The 15,556-nt window shown below is 43.9% G+C and overlaps 1 protein-coding gene across 8 annotated transcripts in view; it reads right to left on the reverse strand.

Moving 5' to 3' along the window:
* The window catches only part of plxna4 (plexin A4), a 633,380-nt gene that overhangs the window by 19,546 nt on the left and 598,278 nt on the right, over positions 1–15,556 (reverse strand). For all 8 annotated transcript variants that reach the window (XM_087999383.1, XM_043714038.2, XM_087999382.1 and 5 more), the window contains 2 exons: positions 11,855–11,954; positions 9,252–9,442 (listed from right to left, as the gene is read on the reverse strand). In XM_087999383.1, the coding sequence (XP_087855509.1) occupies positions 9,252–9,442; positions 11,855–11,954 (291 nt within the window). The remainder of the gene's footprint in view (positions 1–9,251; positions 9,443–11,854; positions 11,955–15,556) is intronic.

Below are 15,556 nucleotides of genomic sequence, written 5' to 3' on the forward strand. Positions count from 1 at the left end.
TGTAAAGAAGGAACAAGCTCAGATTGTCCAACTATTGCTCACAAGACAACTCACTTATTCCAGATCTCAGTCTAGCTAACCTCCACTGAACCATCTCCAACACAATCATATCCTACTGCAAATCAGCAACCAAAGTGGTACCCAGTATTCAAGATTTATGGGTGGCATGGTGGCTCAGTGGTTAGCACTGCAGACTCACAGTACCAGGGACCCAGGTTCGATTTCAGCCTCGGGCGACTGTCTGTGTGGAGTTTGCACATTCTCCTGTGTCTGCGCGGGTTTCCTCCGGGTGCTCCAGTTTCCTCCCACAGTCCAAAGATGTGCAGGTCAGGTGAATTGGCCATACTAAATTGCCCGTAGCGTTAGGTGCATTAGTCAGAGGGAAATGGGTCTGGGTGGGTTACTCTGGAGGATCAGTGTGGACTTATTGGTCAAATGACCTGTTTCCACACTGTAGGGAATTTAATATAATGTGGTCTCTTACTGTGCCCATTATAACTGAAGCAGAACAGCTTATGTTCAATTCCCACCACAATAAAGGATCACATTTCATTTGTTTCCTTGATTACATGTTGCATCTTAACTTTTTTGTGATCTATTACCAGGTCACTTAAATTTCTCTACACTCTGGAATTCCACAGTGGGTCTCTGTTTAAATCTCAGAATCCCTGCAGTGTGGAAGCAGGCCATTTAGCCCCATCACTGCCCCTCTGAAGGGCAATCCACTCAGACCCACACCCCACTATATCCCTGCATTTCCCCATGGCTAATCCACCTAGCTTGCACATACCTGGACTCAATGGGCAATTTAGCATGGCCAATAAACCTAATCTGCACATCCTCGGACTGTGAGAGGAAACTGGAGCTCCAGGAAGAAACCCACACAGGCACAGGGAGAATCTACAAACTCCACACAGCCAATTGCCTGAGAGTGGAATTGAACCCAGGTCCCTGGTGCTGTGAGAAACTAAACTTCACATTTTCCTGTTATATTCTGCCTGTCTTATTTTTTTCCCAATCACTGAATCTATCTATAGCTGTCTTCAACTTCCTTACTTCTTAGTTGCAAAATACTTGCCTACTAATTTGGTGTCTTCTTCAAACTGTCCCTTTGTTGTTAATTATAAAAAACTGAGATCCCGGCTGCAACACTCTGCATGACTCCACTCTTTCCATCTTGTCAATCAGCCAATGATGCATTGATGTATACTCTGTTTTCTGCCAGCCAGCCAATCTTCTCTCAATGCTAAATGTTATGCCCTATCCCATGAGGTCTTATTCTCCACAATAAGATCTCTTGTGGCACCTTATCAAATGCTTTCCAAAAATCCAAATACATTATATTTTCCTTTATCTGCATTAGCTCCCCTTTATTCCCAGTGCACATTACACCTTCAACAAACTCCAATAAGTTGGTGAATTAGTGACTTCCTTCACTCGGAGCTCACTGCTGTAGAACTTTAGTCTTGTGTGCATTTAATGGCTAAAGACCTTTTCTGTTTTGAAAAGCATTTTCAAGCAACTTGCACTCAATAATTTGCAAATCATTGAGAGCAAAATCTACCATGAACCAATGTAGTCAGGCTGACTTCCAGAACTTTGTTTTTTAAAAGAAATAGGCTTTGTTTTGACCAGGTAAAATATGATTATTGATAACTGAGGTTGGGTACACACTATTAAACACAGTTCCAGTGCACTGCCTGTGAATAACAAACATTCCCTCTAAACTGCATAAGGCATGGTCAAATAACAACCTGGAACACCTCACACAGTGAGGAAAGAGGCCCCACTCACAGGCCATACTCCTGGTAAGATGTTTGGGCATGACTTCAGGGCAACTTCAAAGAGAATGCTCACAGCTACACACAGCAAACAGAAATTTTGCCACCACGGTGGCTCAGTGGTTAGCCCAACTACCTCACAGCACCAGGGACCCAGGTTCAATTCCAGCCTCGGGGGACTGTCTGTGTGGCGTTTGCACATTCTCCCTGTGTCTGTGTGGGTTTTCCCCTCACAGTCCAAGGATGTGCAGGTTAGGTGGATTGGCCATGGGAAATATAGGGAATGCTGGGTCTGGATGGGATGCTCTTCGGAGAGTTGGTGTGGACATGATGGACTGAATGGCCTCTTCCACACTACTGGGATTCTATGAATCTAGAATCTGAGGAGTAATGGCTGCATCCTCTGAGGTTTATGTGACCCTCCTACTCAGGCTATAGGTGGCTCCTGACTTTCTGCAGGTTCATCAGAGACAGCCTTGCCTTTAGTCTGGAATCCTCCACCCCAAACATTTCCACTTATTCCTATACTCCTTCAATGTTCCACCTGTCCAAATATCGCCTCCTTCGACTCGGTGCTAATTTTTTATCTGATTTGCACTTCTCAGAAGTGCTTAGTACATTTTACAACATCAAAGTACTGTAAGTTGTTGTGAGTCACCTTATTTACAGGACTCAAATGCACTATCGGGTGAACAGGGAGGTGAGAGTCCTGTCTACTGAATCAAACTGACATGAATATCACAGAGAAACAATTGCCTTGGGCCAGCACCTCCTGTATCCTGAGCAGCGACATTGTAATTTCAAGTTGACTGCCTTTGTGAACGAGGACTGCATTGTAGTGGGAGCTGGATGAGGCACACTGAGCACAAACGCAGGTCAAGAGGATTTACATTGGCTGTGTCAAAGTTAATGGCTTTATATGGGCAATTAAACTAATGTCCCAATCATAGAGGTAATTGCTGTAATCAGGGAGGGTACTTCAACTCTATTAATAGGATCATGCGATTGGATGCCTGTTCATTGACCTCTGAGTGAAGCATGGAAACGGTGAGGCACGTCTGTCCTCAGGACTAGCCGGCAGTTTCTACTCTCCCCATGTTTCCGATACTACCGGACCACTGTGTGTGAATTTACCAACCCTGGCAGGGATTAGTCTCAGCCTTGCCGTTTGCCTCAGACTTAATCAGAATCTGCAGCGAAAATAAAACTGCTCACTTGTAAATCTCTGCACCACAGTCTGGTTTACTTCAGCAGCTCCGGTAATAAAGTGGAAACAACAGGGGGAGATGGTGATAATGTCACTGGATTAGTACTCTGCATTACATGGGTTCAAAACCCACCACAGTAGCTCCTGGAATCTAGCCTTAAATAATGCGGCAATTGTGTGGCACAGTGATAGTAATAGCCCTACCTCTGAACCAGGAGGCCTGACTTCAAGTCCCAGCTGCCTGCAGGTGTGTGATAATATTTTCAAACAGGGTTTATTGTAAATACTGGAACAGTGACAGGGTTTCAGCTTTGTCCCATTCCATTGGCACAGAGGCACCAACAACCACCGAAACAGGCGAGAAGACTTTCAGCAACACAAGGAACTCCAAACCCATTGGCATTCGAGGCTCAGGCTTCCATTGTCACCGCTGAATACTGCTTTGTTTGTTTTCTTCTTGCTAAGCTTTGCCTGTTTCCACCTTACATTCTCTATACATCGGATTATCTGTTTCTCTGTATCTTCTTCCGTTAGTCATACTCTCTCTCTCTGTAGCTATCAGCATCTCCAAACCATCTATATACCACCCTGTGCACGCTTCTACTATTTTAACTCAATTTTATTTCCAAATGCAATCTATTGTACCTACCCTGACACATATTCAACCATGTTGTTGTGTGAGAACGAGTATGTCTGTGTGAGTATATATTAGTCTCAGCATAATTGTGCATATCTCATGATATGAGGGTGAACCGGGGTTGAGAGGAGTGCTGGAAAGACACAGCAGGTCAGGCAGCATCCGAGGAGCAGGAGAATCGACGTTTCAGGCATAAGCCCTTCATCAGGAATGAAGGGAGGGTTTATGCCCGAAACATCGATTCTCCTGCTCCTCGGATGCTGCCTGACCTGCTTTGCCAGCACCACACTCTTGAGTCTGATCTCCAGTGTCTGCAGCCCTCACTTTCTCCTGTGAGGATGAACCGGTGTGTATGTAAGAGAGACATTATACATATGAGTAAGAGAGAGCTTGAGGGAGCCAGTGTGAATGTGACAGAACCAGATATTGGCTGTGATCCACCCATGAACAAAAGGCATGCAGACACTTCCTACCACACATGGAGTGGCAGTGTGCTGGTGGTATTAGCTTGGCCTCGGCCTCTCAAACTATATTCCAGCAGGATCCAAAACCAGATTAGCGGCCACAATTCAGTAGAAAGGAAAGGATACATGCTTCCTTTCTGCTTAATTGGGGATATGTCTGATTCATTCTGTAAATTATTTTATAAATAAAGGATTTCTGTATTTTCAATGTATTGCAATCATTTGCATATTACAATGTTGGAGTCTTGATACCTGCCTTCGTACTGACATTATAATTCAGCACCTGCCATGATAGTGATTTGTCAATAAATTAATTCTCCTTTGGAGAGGCAAGAGGAAGCCCATCCCTCATTCTTTGCTGACCCACAGGAACTACATGGAGGTCTCCCTTCTCAATTCACATATAATGGCACAATGTGTGTGTGTGTGTGTGTTTTTGCGTATGTGTTTGTTTGTGTATATCTGTGTGTGTTTACGTGTATGTTGCATGTGTGTGCGTTGTGTCTGTGTGCTTGTGTGTTTGTGTACATGAGTGTGTTCGTGTGTGTGTTGTGTGTGTTGATGTGTTGTGTGTGTGTTTGTGTGCATGTGTGCATTTGTGTGTGTTGTGCATATATTTGGGTATGTTTGTGTGTGCCGCATGTGTATGTGTGCTTGTGTGTGTGCTGTGTGTGTTTGTGTGTGCATGATGTGTGTTTGTGTGTGTGTTTCTGTTGTGTGCATGTTGTGTTTGTGTACGTGTGTTTGTGTGCTTGTGTGTGTTTGTATTTGTGTGTTTTGTGTGATTGTTGTATGTGTTGTGTGTGTTTGTGTTGTGTGTGTTTGTGTTGTGTGTTTGCTTGTGTGTGTTGTGGGTTTGTTTGTGTTGTGTGTGTTTTTGTGTGTTGTGTGTGTGTTGTGTGTGTTTGTGTGCACATGTTGTGTGTGCGTTGTTTGTATGTTGCGTGTTTGTGTGCATGTGTGTGTTTGTGTGTGTTGATGTTGTGTGTTTGTGTATGTGTTTGTGTGTTGTGTGTGCGTTGTTTATGTGTATGCTGTGTGTTGATTGTGTGTTGTCTGTGTATGCATGTGTGTGTTGTGTGTGTTTTTGTGCTGTATGTTTGTCGTGTATGTGTGCACTGATGTATTCATCTCTCATGGTACTCTATGTCTCATTGGGAGGGGATGATTCCCTCTATGTTCATGACATGCTTTTGTCACAAATGGTGAACAGAAGGAATCTTCATTTCTTCATTAACTTGTAAATAAAATAGATTGATCATCACAAAAATTAACTGGGCAGATCTCCTGCTCCCTGGTTCAAATTGCCACGCTTCATTTAACTTAAGGTACTGAACACACCTGGCTCTCTCCTTGAAAAGATGAATGTGCATCCAACACCACATACACACACAAAATTAAAAAAACACACATTCATATACAGATTGGAAGAGTGTCTCAGATGTCCTACCTGGTACCTGCTTAAAGTAAGGCTGTTTGGGGCATCTTTTAATTGTGGAAACCCAAGGGCTTTACTTTCGTAAGTGAGTGTTTAAATATTTAATTCCCAGATTCCTTTTTTGATTGGAAGAGGTTGCAGGAAAGTGAACAAGTCTTGAGATTTTCTGACAGCAGTGAACACAACGGCCCTCAGTTAATACAGAGGGAAGGATGTGTTCCTGCACCAAAACCTGATGAAGTTTGAACCATTTTTGGACCATCATTCCTGTGAGGACATTTCCACAGCAATCTAGAATGGGTGCTACTGTCTTGCTCTCCCACCGTAACCTTATACTTGATATTTTTTATTATTCGTTCATGAGATGTGAGCATTGAAGGTTTGGCCTGTTTGTATTGCTAAATCGGAGTTGCCGTTGAAAGGTGAGGTGGTGGTGAGCTGCCTTCGTTAATCACTGCAGTCCATTTGTCCGAAGTGGATTAACGATGTCACTGGGGAGGAAATACCAGGATTTTTGACCCAGTGCCATTGAAGGAATGGGGACATATTTCCAAGTCAGAATTGGAAGGATGATGTTCCCCTGTATCTGTACTCTTTGTCCTTTTAAATTGCAGTGATCATGGGTTTGGAACGTGCTGTCCGAAGAATCTTGGTGAATTTCTGCACTACATTATGTAGATGGTACACTGTTCACTGTTGCTAGAGGGAGTAGATGGATGTGGTGCAAATCTGGTTTTACCTAGATGGTGTCAAGCTTCTTAAGCAGAGTGCACTCAGCCAGGCAAGTGGGGAGTATTCCATTCATGCCTTGTGTCTTGTAGGTGTTGGACAGGTTATGAGGAGGCAGGAAGTGAGTTACTCACTGCTAGATTCCTAGCCTCTGACTTGCTCTTTGTGTGGGAAGTGAATCACAGAATCCCTACAATGTGGAAACAGGCCATTCGGCACAACAAGTCCACTCCAATTCTCTGAAGAAGAGCCCATCCAGCCCCGTACCCCTGCTCTATTGCTCTTACATTTACCTCTGACTAATGCATCTAACCTACACATCCCTGAATACTATGGGCAATTTAGCATGGCCAATCCACCTAAATGGCACATCTTTGGACTGTGGGAACAAACCCACACAAACACGGGGAAAATGTACAAACTCCACACAGACAGTTGCCCAAGGCTGGAATTGAACTTGGGTTCCTGGCGCTGTGAGGCAGCAGAGCTAACCACTGAGCCACCGTGCTCTTGTTGACACTGTATTTATATGGCCAGTCCAGTTCAGTTTCTGTTAAGTAGTAACCCCAAGAAATTGCTAGTGGGAGACAGTAACGCCATTGAATGTCAAGAGGTGATGGTTAGATTTTCTCTTGTTTGAGATGATCACTGCTTGGTGTTTGAGTAGCACGAATATTATTTGCCACTTTTCAGCCTGTGCCTGGATATTGTCCAGAATGTGCTAATCTTCAATATGAGCTGCTTCACTATTTGAGGAGTCAAGAATGTTGCTGAACATTGTACAGTCGTCAGCAAACATCCCATTTCTGAACTTCTGATGGAACAGCTGAGATGGTTTGGTTGAGGACACTACTCTGAGGAACTCCAGTCGAGGGGTCCTGGAGCTGAGGTGACTGACCTCTAATAACCAAAGGCAATTTCCTGTGTGTTTCATATGACTGCAACCAGCAGAGAGTTTCCCCCAATTCCCGTTGACTCCACTTTTGCTCGGGCTCCTTGATGCCATACTCAGTCAAATGCAGCCTTGATGTCAAGGGTTGTCACTCCCACCTCCCCTCTGGAACTCAGCTCTTTTGTCTATGTTTGAGCCAAGGCTGTAATGAGGTCAGGAGCTGAGTGGCCCTGGCGGAACCCAAACTGGATGTCACTAAGCAGGTTATTGCTGAGCGGGTGCTGCTTGATAGCACTCTTCATGACCTCTTCCATTGCTTTACTGATGATTGTGATTGGGCAGTAATTGGCTGCTGGGTTTGATCAGGTTTTAATATGCAGGACGTACTTGGGCAATTTTCCAATCATCAAGTCGATGCCAGTATTGTAGCTGTTCTAGAATAGCTTGGCTCAGGGAGCAGCACGTTCTGAAGCTCAAATCTTCAGTATTATTGCTGGAATGTTGTCAGGACTCAGAGCATTTGTAGTATTCAGTGCTTCCAGCCATTTCTTGTACAATTCACATGGAGTGAATTGAATTGGTTGACGTCTGGTGTCTGTAATGCTGAGGAGCACTGGAGGAGGTTTGGATGGATCATCCACTTGGTACTGCTGGCTGAAGACCACTGTGAATGTTTCAGCTTTATCTTTTGTACCGATGTTGTGGGCTCTCCCTTTATTGAGGATGGGGATATTTGTGGAGTAAATCCTCCATACCCAGATATGGCAGGACTGCAGAGCTTAGATCTAAACTGTTGGTTGTATATTTGCTTAGTTTATCTATCACTTGCTGCTTCTTCTGCTGTTTGCCACACCAGGTGGCTTCACCAGGTCAGCACATCATCTTTAGGTCTGCCTAGTGCTGCTCCTGGCACACCCTCCTGCACTCTCCGTTCAACAAGGGTTGATCCCCTGGCTTGATGGTAATGGTGGAGTGGGGATCATGCTGGGCCATGACGTGACAGACTGTGCTGGAGTACATTTCTGCTGCTGTAGATGCCTCACAGCGCCTCCTGGCTGCGCAGTCTTAAGTTGCTTTGTCAGTTCGAAGTCTACCCATTTAGCATGGTGATAGTGCCACACAACAAAATCATCTCCCCAAGGATTAGGTAGTGGTCACTCTTACCAATACTGTCGTGGGGACAGATCTATCCGCAGTCAGCAGATTGTTGAGGATGAGATCAAGTATGGATCCCCCTATCTGCTGCAAAACCAGTCCATCAGCTATATCCTCTAAGACTCAAACAGTTTGGTCATTATTGGTGCTGCTGAGCCAGTGGTGGTGCTGGATATTGAAATCTCCCATCGTGAGTGCATTCTCTGCCCTTGCCACCCTTAACAATACCTCCAAGTGGTGCTCAACATGGAACAGTACTGATTCATAGTGCAATGTGCAGAGTAGTACAAGGGTTCCTTGACCATGTTTGACTTGATGCCCTGAGACTCCATGGGTCTTGGAGTCAATATTGAGGATTCTTATGAAAGCTCCCTCCTGATTGTATACCACTGTGCTACCAACTATTTTGGTTGTATCCTATTGGTGGGACAGGGCATGTACCCAGGGATGATGACTGGCTGTGGCACAGAGGACCATACCAAGGTCAGGCCGATGCTTGACTATTCTGTTAGTCAACTCTACCAATGTTGGCACTAGCCCCCAGATGTTAAGGAGAACTTTGTACCGTCTACATGGCTGTGTTTGCCATTGTCATTTCCGGTGCCTTTGTTGATGCCAGGTGGCCTGTCCAGGTTCATTTCTTTATTGAGACCTCCAAGCAGTTGATACAACTGAATGACCCACTAGACCATTTCAGGAGACATTACTGTTGGCCTGGAGTCACACAGGCAGCAGATTTCCTTTGCTATAGGGAATTCTCACATGGTTTACAAGCTATCTTACTCCAGCCCCCCATCAATCTACCCAAGAGTGAGGTTTTCTGGCAAGAGGCTTCTGTCTAGAACTGAAGGGTAGTTTTTTTCTGGGTTGACTTCATAGCCTGAATCGAAGAATCGGGTTAACACGTGCAGTTTCTGGTTTCCTAAATTTCCAGTTGCTAAACATTACCTTTGTGGCAAGTAGCCGAGTCAGGTAGATCTCAGACACCATCTTACTGCCCCGATCTCCCTCCTTCTGGTCTCCATGCTCATGGTTCTTGACCAGGTGCCAGACCTTGACCCCTGTCTCCAGGTCAGGAGTGATCATCGGAGTGCGAGAGCGCAGACTGTCAGGGCTGCCTGTATACCGGATCATGGTTTCTACAAGAAAAACAGATGGATTTATGTAGTGCCTTTCATGACCCTGCAGGCTTGAGGCCTTCCAGATGCCTAATGTCTTTCCTGGAAAAGGACAATTAACTGATCGCAGTGGTTGAAGGACAGAGGAAGGTAATTTTCTTCTGGGCCTATACGTAGTGGTTTGCTGGAAATTGGGAACCTTTAAAAAGTGAATTTTCTTCTTATTTACTGTGTAGCGTGAGACTGCATTTAACATCCGTTACAGCTGTAATTAACCTTCTAATATACCAGAATATAAAACTAAAGTGCAGAATTAAAAAGAGAGGTTGTGATGCACATTAAACTAGTATCAACAGTTTATTTAGTGCCAATTCTACCTTATTATCAGGGTACTGTTTTCAAAAGGAAGAGGGATTTTTTCTTCGATGGAATGAAAACTGACCTTCAAAGGGAGCTGGGCATGGGGGAGATGGTTATTAGATATCATGAGGAGTTACCCCAAAACCATTGGTTAAAGAGTTCAGACAATTTAACCTGGCCCTGCAAAGATGATGTTTCAGTGTCCCGGGACACTTAAGGCGAGTTCTCATCAGTCAGTCCTTGAACAGCTGCTTTCTTTAATGGAAGATGGACCAGTACAAGAGGAGGAAGACCCTGAGAATGATTCTTAACACACCGACTGGAGACCAAGATGATACTCCTGCTATCTTAACAGGACCAAAACATTCTGTGTTGTGGTGACATCCTCAGACAGGGGACGAAATGTCTGCAACACAAATTCCCAGCTCGGCGAACAAAACCACAACAACGAGCACCCGAGCTACAAATCTTCTCCCAAACTTTGAACATTCTGTGCTGACAGACTGTGTTCTTTCACATCAGTGAGCCATCCCCAATTGTCAAGGTTCTATGTTTTCTTCATCTAATTAACTAATATCTAAACCGCTGCTTAACAAACTCAACAAAACTATTAATAACTAGCTACAAATCATCGACTGCCTGTGCCAGTAAATGTGAACACAAATTCCCTAAAATCAATAGGACAGACTAAATTACCAACACTGTCAATTTCCCAAACTTAATCCAGCTCTGTGCTAAACAGGTTGACTTCAATGATGTCACTTTGGGAGTGGGGGGAGCACAGATGGGTTACTTTATTCCAATTATATGCAAGGTGAGCTTCATCCAGTCACTATCCAGGGCCCCTGCTCCCGGTCGCTGCCCAGTGCTTTCACCTTCTGATCATTAACTCATCATAAACTTTATACGTGTACAAATGACACAGAAACAGGCCAAAGGCTCCACCTCGGTGTTTACACGCCACATGACATTGCACAAACAGAAGTCACTACAAAAGCTCAGCAGGCCTGGCAGCACGTGTGGAGGGAAATCGGAGTTGAATTTTTGGGTTGAGTGACCTGAAACAACCAGAAGAGAATGGCAGTGTCCTAGTGCACCCATAGTCAAATCTGCTGGTGACAGTCACTAGAACCAGATACGAAGGCTGGACACATAAGCAAAGATTTGGGAGTACATCTGTGTCTAACAGAACCAGGGTGGCACGGTGGCTCAGTGGTTAGCATTGCTGCCTCATAGTAGCAGGGTCCCAGGTTCGATCCCAGCATCAGGCGACTGTCTGTGCGGAGTTTGCATATTCTTGCCGTCTCTGCGTGGGTTTCTTCCAGGTGCTCCGGTTTCCTCCCACAGTCCAAAGATGTGCAGGTCAGGTGAATTGGCCATGCTAAATTGCCCATTGTGTTAGGTGCATTAGTGGGAGGGAAATGGGTCTGGGTGAGTTACTCCTCGGATGGTTGGTGTGGACTGATTGGGCTGAGGGGCCTGTTTCCACACTAAGTACTTCATCAACAGCCATTGTCGCAAGGTGAAGAGGATGAGGGAAAGAGTAAATGCAGTTAAGGGACAGCTCGATAAGAACATGAGGAAGGAAGGGAAGGATTCACTGATGGTTTGAGAACAGCATGCAAGGTTATGTAAAACTGAAAGAACTGTGGGAGCTGTAAATCAGAAACAAAATTACTTCAGAAACAGTTCTGAGGGAGGGTCACTCAACTCGAAAGGTGAACTCGGATTCCCCTCTGCACATGCTGCCAGACCTGCTGAGCTTTTGCAGCGACTTCTGTTTGTGCAATAATATGTCGCTCGTAAACATTGAGGTGGAGTCTTTGATGTGAATGGCCTGCTTCTGTGTTGTACATGTTCATGTAATTGTACGTTAATCAGCATTCTGCTGTATCCCTCTGCTGTCCCAGCTCCAAACTTATCATGGCACTCAATCCTCCTGGGATATCACTTCACTGTACCATTGAATAGAAGGATGGAATGAAGTTACAGACGGAAATGATGGGAGTGCAAGAACTATTTTGTAAAAGAAAGAAGGGTCTTTTGAAATGAAATGGGGAGACGAGAACTCACCATATTTGCTAGCTGAGGTTCGAGACACAGTCGAATTATTGGCAGCATTGTACGCTGTTGTTTGTTTGGGCACCAGAGCAACTACAGAACCATCTGTCACCTGTGGAGAATTGGGGTTTTTGGGAATCAAACAGAAAATATGGAAAACTCATTAAGCAACTCAGAGACTTTGTCTTTTTTAATTACAAGTAAAATAACGCATTTTTGGAGTGATTACCAGTCAGCAACCTAATCAAGGGATTCAGATAGTTTGAACAGACAGCACTGGATACTCCAGGAAGGATTCCAATCAAGGATTCCAAAGGCTTTGAGCAGTTTGTTCCATCTTATCATTAGTTGGCATAACAACGGAAAGGCATCAAGGACGGCTCTAACACCACTGATCCTGAATTCACTTCCAGGAAAGATTATTTTCCTCTGGCTCAACCCGCATGCTCACTCACACACTATAATTTACTTAGATAATATTGCCTGCTGCCATAATTTTGTGGCATTGGTAATGCAATTCCTAAAGTGGTCAAGGCAATAACATTTTTTGTTAATTTTGAAAACACTTTTGCCTGCTATTCAGTCCTCCATCGTTGGTGGCACTGTGGTACAGGAGTCACTCAGATCATCCTGATGTTTTTGGCTTGTCTGATGAAATATCACAAAAATGATAACCATGAGGAAAGATCCTGGAAGATTATTGGGAGACAGGATTACATTGAAAGTCTTGCATATATTATGCACTGCCTGTGCAGTGGATATTCCTTCTCATATCACAGTTGATCATGTGGATTGACAGAAATGGGCTGTTTAACCCAAATGATCTATGCTGGTGTTTACACACGTCACTTCAACAAATCATCCTTTTATTTACTTCCACTCCTTTGCCCCTATGTGCTCTTCTAGAGTTTCTTTGCAAGCATCGACATTATTTATTTCAACTGCTTATTGTACATAACAAGTTGCATATTCTGACAACACTCTGGTTAAAGACGTTTCTGCTGAATGCATTTTTGGATTTATTAGTGACTATTTTAAGGCCCCCATTGTCATAAAGCAGCAGATTCTCCAAATCAATCACGAGAAGTATCAGAAAAGATCTGCTCTATCGGACCATTTCCTAGTGAGAAAAGATTGATTGTCACTCAATAAACTTGCAGTGATTATGTCATAATTCTTCACCTTCACGTTTGGACATCATAATACAACATCTACATGGTGAGTAATTTTGACTATCGATGCTCACCACCACATCACCTCACAGCAAAACTTTGGCCTCAGTAATCAATAATATCACATAAACACTTTCCCAACATAAGAGCTTTATCCCTTTGTCAAAGCACAAAACAATTCTAACAAAATGTTAACTTTCATTGCCGCCCCACTGGTTTTCCAATTCGCAATCCACCTTTTTCCTTAAATGTGGCTTGTGTCTTAAGTTCCTAAGAACGAAATAGTGACAGGGCAAGGGAGGGAGGTTGTTTAGTTGCATGGAAAATCATGGAAAAAGTTAAAGGGAGGGAGGGCTCAGCAGAAGTTATTAAGGCTTCCAGAACATGTAATAAGATAGAGAGTATGGAAAGGCTCTGGAAATTAACTTCGAGCACAGCAGATAAGGGAACATCTATGAGAACGGGAGCAGCCAATGCAGGACTGAGGGTGCATTAAATACATGCAGCATACATAAAAAGATAAATGAGCTTGTAGCACAATTTGGATTTGGCAGGTTCGATATTGTGGGTATCACAGATATGCTTCTGCAGGGGACCAGTGCTCAGAAGCTAATATCCAATGATAAACATTCTATCAAAAGGACAGATGGATGGACAGAAAGGCCGTGTTTGCCTTGTTAGTAAGAATTGAAATTAAATCGATAGAAAGAAGTGATGTAGAGGCAGAAGGTGTAGGTGGGTAGAGTTGAGGACGTGCAAAGGAAAAACCATCCTAATGGGAGTTATGTAAAGGCCTCCGTGGAGTCGTCAGGATGTGGGGAAGAAAATAAATCAGGAGATAGAAAAGGCTTGAAAGGAAAGCGTTATTATAATAATCATGGGGAATTTCAATGTGCAGGTGGACTGGGAAAATACGGTTGGTAATCGATCCCAAGAAAATTGTGTGAAATGTCTACGCGATTTTTTTTGGAAAAGCTTGTGGTAGAGCCCACTAGGGAACAGGCAATTCTGGATTTGGTGAGGAGTAATGCGGCAGACTTGATTAGAGAGCTCAAGATGAAGGAATCCTAAGGAAGGGAGAGAGGCAGAAGAAAGGAAACTATTAGCTGGTTAGTCTGACTTCAATGTTGGATAAAGTTTTAGAGACCATTATTAAGGGTAAGATGTGGATTACTTGGAAGTAATATAGCCTTGAGTCAGCACGGCTTTGTCAAGGGGAGGTCATGCCTGACAAATCTGTTAGAATTCTTTGAGCAGATAACAAGCAAATTAGATAAAGGAAAGTCAGTGAACATTATCTATTTGGATATCCAGAAGGCCTTTTGACAAGGTGCTGCTAAGATAAGGTGCTTGGGGCAAGGTACTCACATGGATAGAGGATTAGCTGGTTGGCAGAAGGCAGACAGTGAAGGTAAAAGGGTCTTTTTCAGAATGATAGCCAATGATTAGGGGAGTTCCTTAGGTTCAGTGCTTGGAGCACAACTGTTACATAGAACATAGAATAGTGTAGCACAGTACAGGCCCTTCGGCCCTCAATGTTGTGCCGACCTTTTATCCTGCTTTAAGATCAAACTAACCCACATTCTCTTTGTTGTACTATCATCCACATGCCTATCCAAGAGTCACTTAAATGCTATTAATGTATCTGACTCTACCACTACCACTGACAGTGCATTCCGAGCACCCACCACTCTGTGTAAAGAACCTACCTCTGACATCTTCCCGACACCTTCCTTCAATCACCTTAAAATTACACCTCCTCATAATAAGATATTTCTGCCCTAGGAAAAAGTCTCTGACTATTCACTGTATCTCTGCCTCTCATCATCTTGTACACCTTTATCAAGTCACCTCTCATCCTTCTTCGTCCAGTGAGAAAAGCCCTCTTATTGTACATTAATTATCTGGATGAAGGAACTGAGGACATTGTCAGTAAATTTGCAGATGACACAAAGATAGGTGGAGGGGCAGGTTGTGTTGAGAGAGGCTGCAGAAGTACTTGGGCAGACTAAGAGTGTGGCTAGCAGATGAAATGAAATTTGGCAATATTGTGAGGTTACACACTTTGGTAGGAAGATTAGAGGCATATACTATTTTCTAAATGGGGAAAGGCTTCAGAAGTGTGAAGCACAAAAGAAGTTAGGAGTCCTAGTTCAGGTTCAGGTGGCAGTTCGGAGGGCAAGTGCAATGTTAGCATGCATTTCAAGAGAGCAATCTGAGAGCAGAGATTGAGTGCTGAGGCTGTATATGGCGATGGTCAGACCACATTTGGAATATTGTGACCAGTCTTGGGCCCCAAATTTAAGGAAGGATATGCTGAAATTTGGAGATGGCCCAGAGGAGGTTTATAAGAATGATCCTGTGGACAAACGGCTTGTCATATGCGGAGCGGTTGAGGACTCTGGGTCTATACTCAATGGAGTTTAGAAGGGTGAGGGAGGATCTAATTGAAGCTTACAGGATGCCGAGAGGCCTAGAGAGAATGAACATGGAAAAGATGCTTTCACTAGTAGGAGAGACTATGACCCAAGGGCATGGCCTC

This window comes from Chiloscyllium plagiosum, unplaced genomic scaffold, assembly GCF_037043375.1.
Source record: "Chiloscyllium plagiosum isolate Xiang-an unplaced genomic scaffold, Cpla_swu_hap1 HiC_scaffold_23, whole genome shotgun sequence".
Taxonomy (NCBI): Eukaryota; Metazoa; Chordata; class Chondrichthyes; order Orectolobiformes; family Hemiscylliidae; genus Chiloscyllium; species Chiloscyllium plagiosum.